Genomic DNA, 14,449 nt, shown 5'->3' with positions numbered 1-14,449 from the left:
AAAGTCATGCATGATGGATAGCTTCTTAAAGATTTCTGTCGCTATGAAAAATATAAGACAGAATGAAAGAACCACACCTAGGAAAAGTTGTCAAATGATAGTGCTAAAGACAGCTATGCAAATATAAAGTGTTCATTTGGATTACATGTTCCAAATTAAGAACCATGCCTTATATTCCTTTTTTTTTTTTTTGAGACAGAGTCTCGCTCTGTTGCCCAGGCTGGAGTGCAAAGGTGCAATCTTGGCTCATTGCAACCTCCACCTCCCGGGTTCAGATGATTCTCCTGCCTCAGTCTTCCGAGTATGTAGGATTACAGGCACCCACCAACATGCTCTGCTAATTTTGCATTTTAGTAGAGATGGGGTTTCATCATGTTGGCCAGGCTGGTCTCAATCTCCTGACCTCAGATGATCCACCCACCTCAGCCTTCCAAAGTGTTGGGATTACAGACGCGAGCCACTGTGCCTGGTCCTGTGCTTTATATTCTTATATCTGCAACTAGCAAAAGTGTATGAAATCACATACATAGTTAGAGAAATCATTTGGTACCACGACAAACCTGTCATTGCCTCCTTTCAGAATCCACCTGCAATTCACTAAAGGAAAAAGGAGCAAGGAATGAGGAGTGACCAGACAAGATCTTAATATACAGCAGTGGTAGTAACATGGTTAACCATTTGGAACTGCTGGTCAAGTGATGGTGTTTGAGATAGAGGAAAGCAAACAGCCAGAAAATCTCATGAGGAAAGAGACATTAACATGTTTAATAGGTTTAAGGGCCAGGCATGGTGGCTCACGCCTGTAATCCCAGCACTTTGGGAGGCTGAGGCAGGCAGATCACTTGAGGTCAGGAGTTCATGACCTTCCTAGCCAACATGGTGAAACCCCGTCTCTACTAACAGTCCAAAAATTAGCCAGGCGTGGTGGCACGTGCCTGTAATCCCAGTCACTCAGGAGGCTGAGGCAGGAGAATCGCTTGAACCCGGGAGGCAGGGGTTGCAGTAAGCTGAGATTGTGCCACTGCACTCCAGTCTGGGCCACAGAGCGAGAGTCCATCTCAATTATTTAAAAAAAAAAAAAGGTTGGGCAGGGTACCTTAGGCCTGTAATCCCAGCACTTTGGGAGGCTGAGGTGGGCAGATCACAAGGTCAAGAGATAGAGACTATCCTGGCCAATATAATGAAACTCTGTCTCTACTTTAAAAAAAAAAAAAGTACAAAAATTAGCTGGGCATGCGTGCCTGTAGTCCCAGCTATTCAGGAGGCTGAGGCAGGAGAATCACTTGAACCTGGGAGGCAGGGGTTACAGTGAGCCGAGACTGCACTACTGTACTCCAGCCTGGTGACAGAGCGAGACTCTGTCTCAAAAAATTAAAAACTAAAAAAAGAAAGAAGAAAAGCTTGCAGTTCCATAAATTTATGAAATAGTTCTTAAAGCTGCTTATTCATGTAAGGTCTCATCCCAATACAAACATTTCTGTTATAATACCAAAAATGCTTTCCTGAAAAATCTAACTTTCTGCAAGATACATAGAAATAAGAGGTGGTTATGCAACAAACATGATTAGGGGATCGACCATTCAAAAGCTACGGAACATTAGAACCGGAACAAAACCAAACCAGTACCAAGTCTAATAAAAACACTACTACCTTTAAATCTCTACTAGCATAATCTTAAACCCTAGGGCTCATACTTCCTCCCTGAGATGTAGTCTTGAAAAGCACTGTTTCTCATAAACCATTTTAATCAAAATAAAAAATGAGATCCATGATATAGCCTGCTTCATTAACCCAATGTTTTAACATAGGGAGAATGTAGCTTCTTTATCTGCATTTTTCAGGTTTATCAGACAGCTTAACTTCAGGGGCTTCCCGCTGCGGGGGGTCAGCAGAGGCTTTTTGGAGAAAGTGGCTCTTTGGCTGAGACCTGAAAAATGAGTAGAAGTTAGGCAAAGGATTAGGGCGAGGAGGGCAGAGTGAACATGTTCTTCTACCCAGAAGATAGAAATAAAATGGCATATTAGAGGAATTTAAAAATTATAATCAGAGAGTAGACGAAGAGTGGGAGCATTATGAAAAATGATAATGAAAAAGTAATGCAGATGCGGGTTAGAACTGAAGGTCTTACTTTTTGTGGTCCAGAGCAGCGTCGTCCAACAGAACTTTCTGTAATGATAGAAATGTCATATATCTGCACTATCTAATATGGTAGCCACAGCCACATGTGGTGATTGAGTACTTGAAATATGGCTAGTACAACGGAGGAACTGAATTTTTACTTAATCTTACTTTAACTAAAATTTAAATAGCCACATGTGGTTACTGGCCAACGTACTGAACAATACAGCTCTAGGGCTTATCTTCTTACCAACCACACTATGTCTTGCAATTTCTTGCCATCTAGGCAGCCAAGATGAGGAGTTCCATAAGATACCTCCGCCACACACACCCGCATCCCCATTACTTTTTCATTCTCATTTTTCATAATGCTCCCACTCTTCGTCTACTCTCTGATTATGATTTTTAAATTCTCCTAATATGCCATTTTATTTCTATCTTCTGGGAGGAAGAACAAGTTGTTCGCTCTGCCCTCCTCGCCCTAATCCTTAGCCTAACTTCTACTCATTTTTCAGGTCTCACCTAAAGCGACACATTCTACAAAAAGCCTCCGCTAACCACCGACAACCTATATTAGGTTCTTCCTTCTCTTCTGTTACCTGCCTAGAACTCTTTTCCTTGCTAACACAATCTGTGATCGTCAGTTTATCGTTTACTGACTTTCTAGACTGCAGAAACTGAGTGTTTTGTTTACCGCTGCATTTCGATACCTAACAGAGTGCTTGGCGCACAGTATTTGTGAGAGGGAAAAAAGAGAGACTGGGGCACATCATCGGGACATTCGACCTCCACCAACCAGAGCTTAAAAATCCTGCTAGCCGCACCACAAGGCAGATCCGCGTCCTCCCTCCCCAAGCAAAGTTGGCCTCATCTGAACAGGAGCAAGGACGCCTCAGCTCAGTACGCCGCTCCCTCCTTTCCCTCCAGCCAGGGGTCGGAGGCCCATCTAAGTAACCTCCGCCTCATTCCTTTTTCAAAGGGTAATGAGATGGCGAAAGAGCCACAGTGAGCGCCGGCCACTACATACCTTAGACACCGACGAGGTGGCCATGGTCTCAACTGGCTCTGCGGATTCCAGATGTACTCGGGATTTCCCGCGCGCCCTCGCGGCTGCAGGGCAGAGGTTAGTGGCGAGGCACGCGGCTTCTTGATTGGCTAGCATTACCCTCTGGGGCGGGTTTCCGGCGCGCAGAGGCGGGGCGTATAATGAGGCGGGGCGAGGCTGGGACTGGCGGACTACTGCGTTCTTTCTTGAGGTAGACATGGCGTGCGGCTTTCGCCGGGTTATAGCTTGCCAGGTATGGATCCCCTAACGCGCAGGGGAAAGGGACCCCAAAGGCCTTTCACTGCTGCGGGACAGTCCTCAGCTGAAGGGTGGGTGCCATGGAATCGTATTAGTTTCTGCCACCTCCTCCCCTTTCTCTGGAGCTGTTGGGGCTCCTGAAGTCCTGTGGAGGGTCGGCTGGGATCAGTTTGTCTCCGTGAAAAGTAAACTTTGAACGGTACCTGGTGCTTCTTCCTTCATCCTTCCGATCACAGCTTTGTGTGCTTTACCTGGCTGGAAAGACGTTAGACCCCATATAAGTTAGGGTTCTTTACATTTAGTGAAGCTGATGTTGGTCTGGCTTGTTCTTCAGAAGGACCTCATTTTAAAGCTGCTTATTTCTCTTGCAGTCACTTGGCCTACCTAGAATTATTTTTGGTAACTCGCAAAGATATATGAGATATCTGAGACTCAGTTTTTCTTGGTTCAGGGTCATATTTGAATAGCTCTGTAGTGAGGAAGAGCTTACAAAATTGCAATATACTTGGTTTGTTTTGTTCACTCTTTGTGGAGAACGGGGACTTGCCATATTGCCCAGGCAAGTCTCAAACTCATGGGTTCAACCTGTCCTTCCATCTCTGCCTCCCTAAGAGCCGTGATTACAGGCGTGAGCCACCGCGCTGGGCGAATTGCAATATAAATGTGGAATTCATCAAAAAGAATTTTTAAGACTCATTGGATACCCTTGCAAGGAAACTTTCTATTGTGGTCTTGACTAACCCATTTCCTTCTGATTAATAGACGTATTAGCGGACATAATTTCCTTGATGTATAATTTACCTTAGCTGTTTTACAGTATTTCTAGACATTTGTGGAGAAATCCCTCTGCCTTGTCTTTATGCTTACAGATGTACTGCCCTGTCCAGTGATAATTACCCAAATATCACCAACATGGCATTTTGGTAAGACAGCTGAATTATTGCTTACTGGGATAAGAACACCACTTAGACCTTTGGTAGTGTATTAAACTGGGAAATCAAGGTCAGATTTCACTGATGGGTATGGCTTAAGGTCTTTCAGTGGCAGAGGGTAGGAGGGGGTTGGAGGAAGATGGTTTGATTAGGATTGGACACTGATCAGATACAGCAGTTTTAAGATTGATAGGAAAAGCAAAGCAGCAAAGCAAAGAGTGCAAGGAGCCTTAAGGCATAAGGAAGAACTCACAGGCCTGGCATGTGGCTCATGTCTATAATCTCATCACTTTGGGATGCCGAGGTGGGAGGATGGCTTGAGCCCAGGAGTTCAAGACTAGCCTGGGCAATTCAGGGAGACCCCATCTCAACCAATTTTTTTTTTTTAAGTAGCCAGGTAAAGCCAGGCATGGTGGCTCATGCTGGTAATCCCAGCACTTGGAGGTGGAGGTGGGTAGATCACCTGAGGTCAGGAGTTCAAGACCAGCCTGACCAACATAGAGAAAGCCCATCTCTACTAAAAATACAAAATTAGCTGAGCAAGGTGGCACATGCCTGTAATCCCAGCTACTCGGGAGGCTGAGGCAGGAGAATTGCTTGAACCCAGGAGGCGGAGGTTGCAGTGAGCCGAGATGGCGCCATTGTACTCCAGACTGGACAACAAGAGCAAAACTCCGTCTCAAAAAAAAAAAAAAAAAGAAGTAGTCAGGCATGCTGATATACCTCTGTAGTCCTACCTGCTTGAAAGACTGAGGCCGGAGGATCACTTAGATGGACCCACAAGTTTGAGGCTACAGTGAGCTGTGATCATGCCACTGCACTCCAGCAGGGGTGACAGAACTGAGACCCTGTCAACATAAAAGTAAAAAACATGAAAAGCTAATAGATTTCTCAGGAAGTTCTTATAATGAACAAGTAAGTTATTTGGGCAGAAGTCTTCTAGAACAGTAAAATTATGCTAATGAAGACAAAGAAATAATAAATTAATGGTTATGTAGACAGTAAACCGTATCAGGGCAGGTAGTTTTGGACCTTACTGTCTAAGCTGTGTCTAAGGGTAGATGGTTTCCATTCTTTTTTTTTCTTTTTTTTTAATTTTTTATTGCATTTTAGGTTTTGGGGTACATGTGCAGAACATGGAAGACAGTTGCATAGGTACACACATGGCAGTGTGTTTTGCTTCCTTTCTCCCCTTCACCCACATTTGGCATTTCTCCCCAGGCTATCCCTCCCCAGCTCCACCCCCCCCCCCGCTGGCCCTCCCCTTTTCCCCCCAATAGACCCCAGTGTTTAGTACTCCCCTCCCTGTGTCCATGTGTTCTCATTTTTCATCACCCGCCTATGAGTGAGAATATGTGGTATTTCATTTTCTGTTCTTGTGTCAGTTTGCTGAGAATGATGTTCTCCAGATTCGTCCATGTCCCTACAAACAACACGAACACGTCATTTCTGATTGCTGCATAATATTCCATGGTGTATATGTGCCACATTTTCCCAATCAAGTCTATCATCGATGGGCATTTGGGTTGATTCCAGGTCTTTGCTATTGTAAACAGTGCTGCAATGAACATTCGTGTGCATGTGTCCTTATAGTAGAACGATTTACAGTCCTTTGGATATATACCCAGTAATGGGATTGCTGGGCCAAATGAAATTTCTATTTCTAAGGCCTTGAGGAATCGGCACACTGTCTTCAACAATGGTTGAACTAATTTACACTCCCACCAACAGTGTAAAAGTGTTCCTTTTTCTCCACATCCTCTCCAGCATCTGTTGTCTCCAGATTTTTTAATGATCGCCATTCTAACCGGCGTGAGATGGTATCTCAATGTGGTTTTGATTTGCATCTCTCTAATGACCAGTGATGATGAGCATTTTTTCATATGATTGTTGGCCTCATATATGTCTTCTTTTGTAAAGTGTCTGTTCATATCCTTTGCCCATTTTTGAATGGGCTTGTTTGTTTTTTTCCTGTAAATCTGTTTGAGTTCTTCGTAAATTTTGGATATCAGCCCTTTGTAAGATGGGTAAACTGTAAAAATTTTTTCCCATTCTATTGGTTGCCAATTCACTCTAGTGACTGTTTTTTTTGCTGTGCAGAAGCTGTGGAGTTTCATTAGGTCCCATTTGTCTATTTTGGCTTTTGTTGCCAATGCTTTTGGTGTTTTGTTCATGAAGTCCTTGCCTACTCCTATGTCCTGGATGGTTTTGCCTGGATTTCCTTCTAGGGTTTTTATGGTGCCAGGTCTTATGTTTAAGTCTTTAATCCATCTGGAGTTAATTTTAGTGTAAGGTGTCAGGAAGGGGTCCAGTTTCTGCTTTCTGCACATGGCTAGCCAGTTTTCCCAACACCATTTATTAAACAGGGAATCCTTTCCCTGTTGCTTGTTTTTGTCAGGTTTATCAAAGATTGTATGGTTGTAGATATGTTGTGTTGCCTCTGATGCCTCTGTTCTGTTCCATTGGTCTATATCTCTGTTTTGGTACCAGTTCCATGCTGTTTTGATTACTGTAGCCTTGTAGTATAGCTTGAAATCCGGTAGTGTGATGCCCCCCGCTGTATTCTTTTTGCTTAGAATTGACTTGGCTATGCGGGCTCTCTTTTGGTTCCATATGAAGTTCATGGTGGTTTTTTCCAGTTCTGTGAAGAAAGTCGATGGTAGCTTGATTGGGATAGCGTTGATTCTGTAAATTACTTTGGGCAGTATAGCCATTTTCACGATATTAATTCTTCCTAACCAGGAACATGGAATGTTTCTCCATCTGTTTGTGTCCTCTCTTACTGCGTTGAGCAGTGGTTTGTAGTTTTCCTTGAAGAGGTCCCTTACGTTCCTTGTGAGTTGTATTCCTAGGTATTTTATTCTTTTTGTAGCAATTGTGAATGGCAGTTCATTCTTGATTTGGCTTTCTTTAAGTCTGTTATTGGTGTAGAGGAATGCTTGTGATTTTTGCACATTGATTTTATATCCTGAGGCTTTGCTGAAGTTGCTTATCAGTTTCAGGAGTTTTTGGGCTGAGGCGATGGGGTCTTCTAGGTATACTATCATGTCGTCTGCAAATAGAGACAATTTGGCTTCACCTTTCCTATTTGAATACCCTTTATTTCTTTTTCTTGCCTGATTGGTCTGGCTAGAACTTCCAGCTCTATATTGAATAGGAGTGGTGACAGAGGGCATCCTTGTCTAGTGCCGGATTTCAAAGGGAATGCTTCCAGTTTTTGCCCATTCACTATGATATTGGCTGTTGGTTTGTCGTAAATAGCTTTTATTACTTTGAGATATGTTCTATCGATACCGAGTTTATTGAGGGTTTTTAGCATAAAGGGCTGTTGAATTTTGTCGAATGCCTTCTCTGCGTCATTTGAGATAACGTGGTTTTTGTTTTTGGTTCTGTTTATGTGGTGAATTATGTTTATAGACTTGCGTATGTTGATCCAGCCTTGCATCCCCGGGATGAATCCTACTTGATCATGATGGGTAAGTTTTTTGATTTGCTGTTGCAGTCAGCTTGCCAATATTTTTGCCTCTATATTCATCATGGATATTGGCCTGAAGTTTTCTTTTCTTGTTGGGTCTCTGCCGGGTTTTGGTATTAGGATGATATTGGTCTCATAAAATGATTTGGGAAGGATTCCCTCTTTTTGGATTATTTGGAATAGTTTCAGAAGGAATGGTACCAGCTCCTCTTTGTGTGTCTGGTAGAATTCGGCTGTGAACCCATCTGGACCTGGGCTTTTTTTGTGTGGTAGGCTCTTAATTGCTGCCTCGACTTCTGACCTTGTTATTGGTCTATTCATAGTTTCAGCTTCTTCTTGGTTTAGGCTTGGGAGGACACAGGAGTCCAGGAATTTATCCATTTCTTCCAGGTTTACTAGTTTATGTGCATAGAGTTGTTTGTAATATTCTCTGATGATGGTTTGAATTTCTGTGGAATCTGTGGTGATTTCCCCTTTATCATTTTTTATTGCATCTATTTGGTTGTTCTCTCTTTTATTTTTAATCAATCTGGCTAGTGGTCTATTATTTTGTTGCTCTTTTCAAAAAACCAGCTCTTGGGTTTATTGATTTTTTGAAGTGTTTTTCGTGTCTATCTCCTTCAGTTCAGCTCTGATCTTAGTTATTTCTTGTCTTCTGCTGGGTTTTGAGTTTTTTTGATCTTGCTCCTCTAGCTCTTTCAATTTTGACTATAAGGTGTCAATTTTGGATCTCTCCATTCTCCTATATGGGCACTTATTGCTATATATTTTCCTCTAGAGACTGCTTTAAATGTGTCCCAGAGCTTCTGGCATGTTGTGTCTTTGTTCTCATTGGTTTCAAAGAACTTCTTTATTTCTGCCTTCATTTCGTTGTTTATCCAGTCAACATTCAAGAGCCAGTTGTTCAGTTTCCATGAAGCTGTGCGGTTCTGGGTTGGTTTCTGAATTCTGAGTTCTAACTTGATTGCACTATAGTCTGAGAGACTGTTTGTTATGATATCAGTTGTTTTGCATTTGCTGAGGAGTGCTTTACTTCCAATTATGTGGTCAGTTTTAGAGTAGGTGTGATGTGGTGCTGAGAAGAATGTATATTCTGTGGATTTGGGGTGGAGAGTTCTGTAAATGTCTATCAGGTTTGCTTGTTCCAGGTCTGAGTTCAAGCTCTGGATATCCTTGTTGATTTCTGTCTGGTTGATCTGTCTATTATTGAGAGTGGACTGTTAAAGTCTCCCACTATTATTGTGTGGGAGTCTAAGTCTCTTTGTAAGTCATTAAGAACTTGCCTTATGTATCTGGCTGCTCCTGTATTGGGTCCATATATGTTTAGGATTGTTAGCTCTTCTTGTTGTATCGATCCTTTTACCATTATGTAATGGTCTTCTTTGTCTCTTTTGATCTTTGTTGCTTTAAAGTCTATTTTATCAGAGATGAGAATTGCAACTTCTGCTTTTTGTTGCTCTCCATGTGCTTGGTAAATCTTCATCCCTTTATTTTGAGCCTTTGTGTATCCTTGCATGTGAGTTGGGTTTCCTGGATACAGCACACTGATGGGTTTTGGATTTTTATCCAATTTGCCAGTCTGTGTGTTTTGATTGGTGCATTTAGTCCATTTACATTTAGGGTTAATATTGTTATGTGTGAATTTGATACTGCCATTTTGATGCTAAGTGGCTGTTTTGCCTGTTAGTTGTTGTAGATTCTTCATTATGTTGATGCTCTTTAGCATTTAGTGTGATTTTGGAATGGCTAGTACCGGGTGTTCCTTTCTATGTGTAGTGCCTCTTTCAGGAGCTCTTGTAGAGCAGGCCTGGTGGTGACAAAATCTCTGAGTACTTGCTGGTTCGCAGAGGATTTTATTTTTCCTTCACTTCTGAAGCTCAGTTTGGCTGGATATGAAATTCTGGGTTGAAAGTTCTTTTCTTTCAGGATGTTGAATATTGGCCCCCACTCTCTTCTGGCTTGTAGTATTTTTGCCGAGAGATCTGCTGTGAGTCTGATGGGCTTCCCTTTGTGGGTGACCCGACCTTTCTCTCTGGCTGCCCTTAGTATTTTCTCCTTTATTTCAACCTTGTTGAATCTGACCATTATGTGCCTTGGGGTTGTTCTTCTTGCGGAATATCTTTGTGGTGTTCTCTGTATTTCCTGCATTTGAGTGTTGGCCTGTCTTGCTAGGTGGGGGAAATTTTTCTGGATAATGTCCTCAAGAATATTTTCCAGCTTGGATTCATTCTCTTCGTCCCCTTCTGGTACACCTATCAAACGTAGGTTAGATCTCTTCACATAGTCCCACATTTCTTGAAGACTTTGTTCATTCCTTTTTGCGCTTTTTTCGCTGATCTTGGCTTCTTGTTTTATTTCATTGAGTTGATCTTCGACTTCTGATATTCCTTCTTCTGCTTGGTCAATTCGGCTTTTGAAACTTGTGCATGCTTCGCCAAGTTCTCATATTGTGTGTTTCTGCTCCTTTAATTCATTCATATTCCTCTCTAAGTTATCCATTCTTGTTCTCATTTCCTTGAATCTTTTTTCAAGGTTCTTAGTTTCTTTGCATTGGTTTAAACCATGTTCCTTTTAGCTCACAAAAGTTTCTCATTATACACCTTCTGAAGTCTAATTCCGTCATTTCATCACAGTCATTCTTTGTCCAGGTTTGTTTCCTTGCTGGTGAGGAGTTTTGGTCCTTTGTAGGAGGCGAGGTGTTCTGGTTTTGGGTGTTTTCCTCCTTTTTACACTGGTTTTTTCCCATCTTTGTGGATTTATCCACCTGTCGTCTGAGTAGTTGCTGACTTTTCGATTGGGTCTCTGAGTGGACGCCCAGATTGTTGATGATGAAGTATTTCTGTTACTTGGTTTTCCTTCTACCAGTCTAGCCCCTCCACTGTACGACTGCTGAGGTCCACTCCAGGCCCTGCTTGTCTGGGGTGCACCTATAGCAGCTGCGGAACAGTGAGGGATGCTACCAGTTTCTTTTTCTGCTATCTTTGTCCCAGAATGATGCCTGCCAAATGTTGGTCTTTTGGATATAGAGGGGTCAGGGGGCTGTTTGAGGAGACAGTCTGTACTTTATAGGAGCTCAAGTGCTGAGCTGTGAGCTCTGTTGTTCATTCAGGGCTGTTAGGCTGCTATGTTTAATTCTGCTGCAGCAGAACTCATAAAAAAAAACCCTTTTTTTCTCTGATGCTCTGTCTCGGGGGGTTGGGGCTTTCTTTGTGAGTGTCCGTTGCACTGTCCTGCCCAGCTAGGAGGCAGTCTAGTCAGTATTTGCCTGCCGAGGCTCCGCCCTGCTGGTGTGAGGTTTGCCCTGCTGCTGCGGTCTCCGCCCTGCTGCCACGGGCTACGCCCTGTGGCGGAGTCTCTCTGTTGTGGCTGGTTGCCTCGGCAACAGCAGGCTGCGTCAGCAATGGGTGTGTTTCTCAGTAGGGGCAAATTGCCTCGGTAATGGCGGACGCCCCTCCCCCACCGAGCTGCATTGTCCTGGGTTCAGCTGTGCCCGCCGTGAAAGTGTCCACCCGGAGCATCTGGAGTCACCGTTTTGTTTGTCCCACTGCACTACCCCAAACGCCATTTTCCTGGAATCTCCTGGCCTGGCTCACTGTCCAAGTCCCGTTCAGTCAGATAGATATGCCAATCTGCCCTCTCAAGTCTCAGATTGCCGGTTCAACAGGGCACCTGGACCAGTGTGCTTTGTACGGAGCGCTGTAGAGTGCCGCTGCGCTACAGTGCCGGCCCCCGGCTGCACCAGCTGCCAGCTGCACCAGCCAAAACCTCTGCCTGGCATCCCGCGTCTCTTTTATACCTGGGAATTTCCCCGTTCTGTGGGCAACAAAGATCCGTCTGGAAATGTGGCCCTGACTCACCCTTCGCGCATTCACCGAGAGCTTCAATCCTGAGTTGTTTTCACTGCGCCATCTTCTGGTTTCCATTCTTCGCCCTTAGGTCAAGATAGTGCCAAGATGAGAAACAAATTGTGTTAAGTTTTGCAAAGGCTGTGTTCTTTGTAAAGAATGTAAATTGGGCAAAGCACGGTGGCTCACGCTTTTAATCCCATGACTTTGGGAGGCCGAGGCAGGAGATCCCTTGAGCTGAGATGTTCAGGACCAGCCTGGGCAACGTGGGGAGACCCTAATCTTTACAAAAAAACAAAACAAAACTTAGCTAGGTGTAGTGGAACATTCCTGTGGTCCCAGCTATTTGGGATTCTGAGGTGGGAGGATTGTTTGGCCCAGGTGGCTGAAACTAGCAAGCTTTGATTGCATCCCTGCACTCCAGCCTGGAAAACAAAGTAACACCCTGTCTCAAAAAAAAAGAAGCAAGTTGGAGAAACAAGAACTAATATATTAAGTGTATATTTGTGCTAATTACTACACTTTCACATTTAAGCTCATGGCTAACCCTATGATATAGAAGTATTAACCTTATTATATAATTGAGTAAGTTGAGATCCAGAGAAATTAAATAACCTACCCAAAGCCACATCATCAATAAATTGTAGAGTTGGTTTATGAACAGAAATCTAACTTTAAAATTAGATCTTTCCTATATACTATGCTGTTTAGTTTGTGAAAGCAAGAAGCACAATCCAATCATTGAACAAAATCTAATGGATTTATACAGCAGTGTAAATTATGTAGGTTTATATCCATTTCTCTGAATATGGAGCCATTGGGGAATGATCTGAAACTTGAGGATAAATAAGAATATTTTCAACATGGGACATGTAGAAAAAAGAGCAAAGAAAAAAATGTTCAGTACAGTTTGAGCATCCCTAATCTGGAAATCTGAAATGCTCCAAAATTTGAAACTTTTTGAGGGCTGACATGAGACTCAAAGGAAATGTTCATTGGAGAATTTCAGATTTCCAAATTAGGAGCTGGGTACAGTGGCTTATGCTGTAATTCCACCACTTGGGGACACTGAGGCAGTTGGATCACTTGATCCCAGGAGTTCGAGACCAGCCTGGTAAACATGGTGAAACCCCATCTCTATAAAAAATTTAGAAAATTAGTTTGGTGTGGTGGCACGCACCTGTAGTCCCAGATATGTGAGAGGCTGAGGTGGGAGGGTCACTTGAACCTGAGAAGAAGTTGCAGTGAGCCGAGATTGTGCTGCTGCACTCCAGCTTGGGTAGCAAAGCAAGACCCTGTCTCAAAAAACCCCACAGATTTTCAGATTAGGGATGCTCAACAGGTAAGTATAAAGACAATTTTCCAAAATCTGAAAAAATTCAGAAGTTGAAACACTTCTGGTCCCAAGGATACCCAGCCTGTATTTAATACCTCTGTGAATGAGCATCCCTTTGCTCTAATAGTTTAGGAATGAAGGAATTTGTAACATGCAATGGCAAATGCATTCAGCAAACTTTGATTAATGAGTCAACAGTTTCTGAGCACTGTCATCAGTCCCAAGGCTAAAAGTGAACAGAAAATAGTTTCTGCCCTGAAATGGCTGCAGACATGCTGGGAAAACAATGTAAACAGGTAATTGTATTGCAGCCTGTAATCACTGTATTAGAAGAACGTGCAAAGTGCTAAGGAAACTTGGAGAAGAAAGCTCCTAAGGGTCAGAGAAAGTTTTGTGGAAAGATGATGTTGGGTCTCAAGTTTTGAAAGGTGTATGGCTAGAAGTGTGCCAAGTAAATAGGATGAGAGCTTGGGGAAAGGTCAGGTACTGCAAGAGGTGGGAGTGCATAGACACAGACATCTGGAAAGCACAATATATACGTGGAATATTTGGATGCCTTACTTCAGCAAGTCCTGTTGATTTTATCTTTGTATCTTGAATCCATCTACACCATTGCTGCTGCCTCCCCTCTCCTTTCTCTATTCCATACCAAGCCCCCATTATCACCTATATTGACTGCTTACAACAGCCTTCTGATGGAGTGTTTGTTTCCAGTCTTGCCCTCCCTCCAATCCATTCTCCATATATCAAGAAAAATGACCTGTAAAATATGAATCAAACTGCATCGGTTATCTTCCTTTGTTGCACAAGTCTCTACCAGAACCTTAACTTCTTCAACTTCCATTCATGCCCCACTCTATCCTTTTTTGTAGGAACCCAGCTATAGGGTTATTTTCGGTTTTTCTGACATAGCAAAGTCGTTCCATTCCTATTGCATGGATTATCCCTTGGGCCTAAAAGAAATGCATTTTATACCATCACTCTTTATGCACAATGAAAGTTTCACGATACAATACTTATTTATACTGTATTCTGTCCTATTTATACTATATTTTTTAAGATTGGTTGTTGGCACTCAATGGAGTTTATTTCTACCTGGCAACCCATAATTTGAAAAGTATATCCTCTAGTTCTCTTAGTCCCTTGTTTGTTTCTATGATGACAATAATAAGAATAAGAGTAATAGTTTTATTTCTTTTAGTGTATGTTTCCCCTATAAGCTTCATGAAGACAGAACATGTCTTATTCACTGTTATTTCCTCAGTACCAGCAAAGTACCTGAAACATAGGTGTTTAATACATATTTGAAGAACAAAGACCTGAATATCTCTATTGTGATCCCATAGAAAATGCAGCTTCTCTGAATGAGTTCCTAATTTTAAAGCTATGGAGATGATGTGGTGTGGTGGCTAAAATAACAGCATCTTGGATACTAATTTG

The 14,449-nt window shown here is 42.7% G+C and overlaps 2 protein-coding genes across 22 annotated transcripts in view; one reads left to right on the top strand and one right to left on the bottom strand.

Moving 5' to 3' along the window:
- Positions 1–3,218, bottom strand: part of ORC3 (origin recognition complex subunit 3) — a 65,741-nt gene extending 62,523 nt beyond the window's left edge. For 7 of the 12 annotated variants that reach the window (XM_054254250.2, XM_078369750.1, XM_008994749.5 and 4 more), the window contains exons 1-2: positions 3,146–3,218; positions 2,129–2,166 (exon numbers count right to left, since the gene is read on the bottom strand). Coding sequence is in view for 4 of the 12 variants with exons in the window: in XM_035296306.3 (XP_035152197.3) it covers positions 3,146–3,169 (24 nt within the window). In the remaining 8 variants the exon portion in view is untranslated. The remainder of the gene's footprint in view (positions 1–2,128; positions 2,167–3,145) is intronic. The other 5 variants (XM_078369753.1, XM_035296306.3, XM_002746798.7 and 2 more) reach the window with 1 other exon arrangement.
- Positions 3,219–3,326: 108 nt separating this feature from the next.
- Positions 3,327–14,449, top strand: part of RARS2 (arginyl-tRNA synthetase 2, mitochondrial) — a 94,994-nt gene continuing 83,871 nt past the window's right edge. For 7 of the 10 annotated variants that reach the window (XM_035296314.3, XM_054254254.2, XM_035296313.3 and 4 more), the window contains exon 1: positions 3,327–3,416. Coding sequence is in view for 3 of the 10 variants with exons in the window: in XM_054254254.2 (XP_054110229.1) it covers positions 3,381–3,416 (36 nt within the window). In the remaining 7 variants the exon portion in view is untranslated. Of the gene's footprint in view, positions 3,493–4,290; positions 4,345–14,449 lie in introns of all 10 variants that reach the window. The other 3 variants (XM_078369763.1, XM_078369762.1, XM_078369760.1) reach the window with 2 other exon arrangements.

This window comes from Callithrix jacchus, chromosome 4 (genome assembly GCF_049354715.1).
Source record: "Callithrix jacchus isolate 240 chromosome 4, calJac240_pri, whole genome shotgun sequence".
Classification (NCBI taxonomy): Eukaryota; Metazoa; Chordata; class Mammalia; order Primates; family Cebidae; genus Callithrix; species Callithrix jacchus.
Note: the sequence above shows the minus strand (reverse complement) of the source record. Positions and strands in the feature narration are given on the sequence as shown.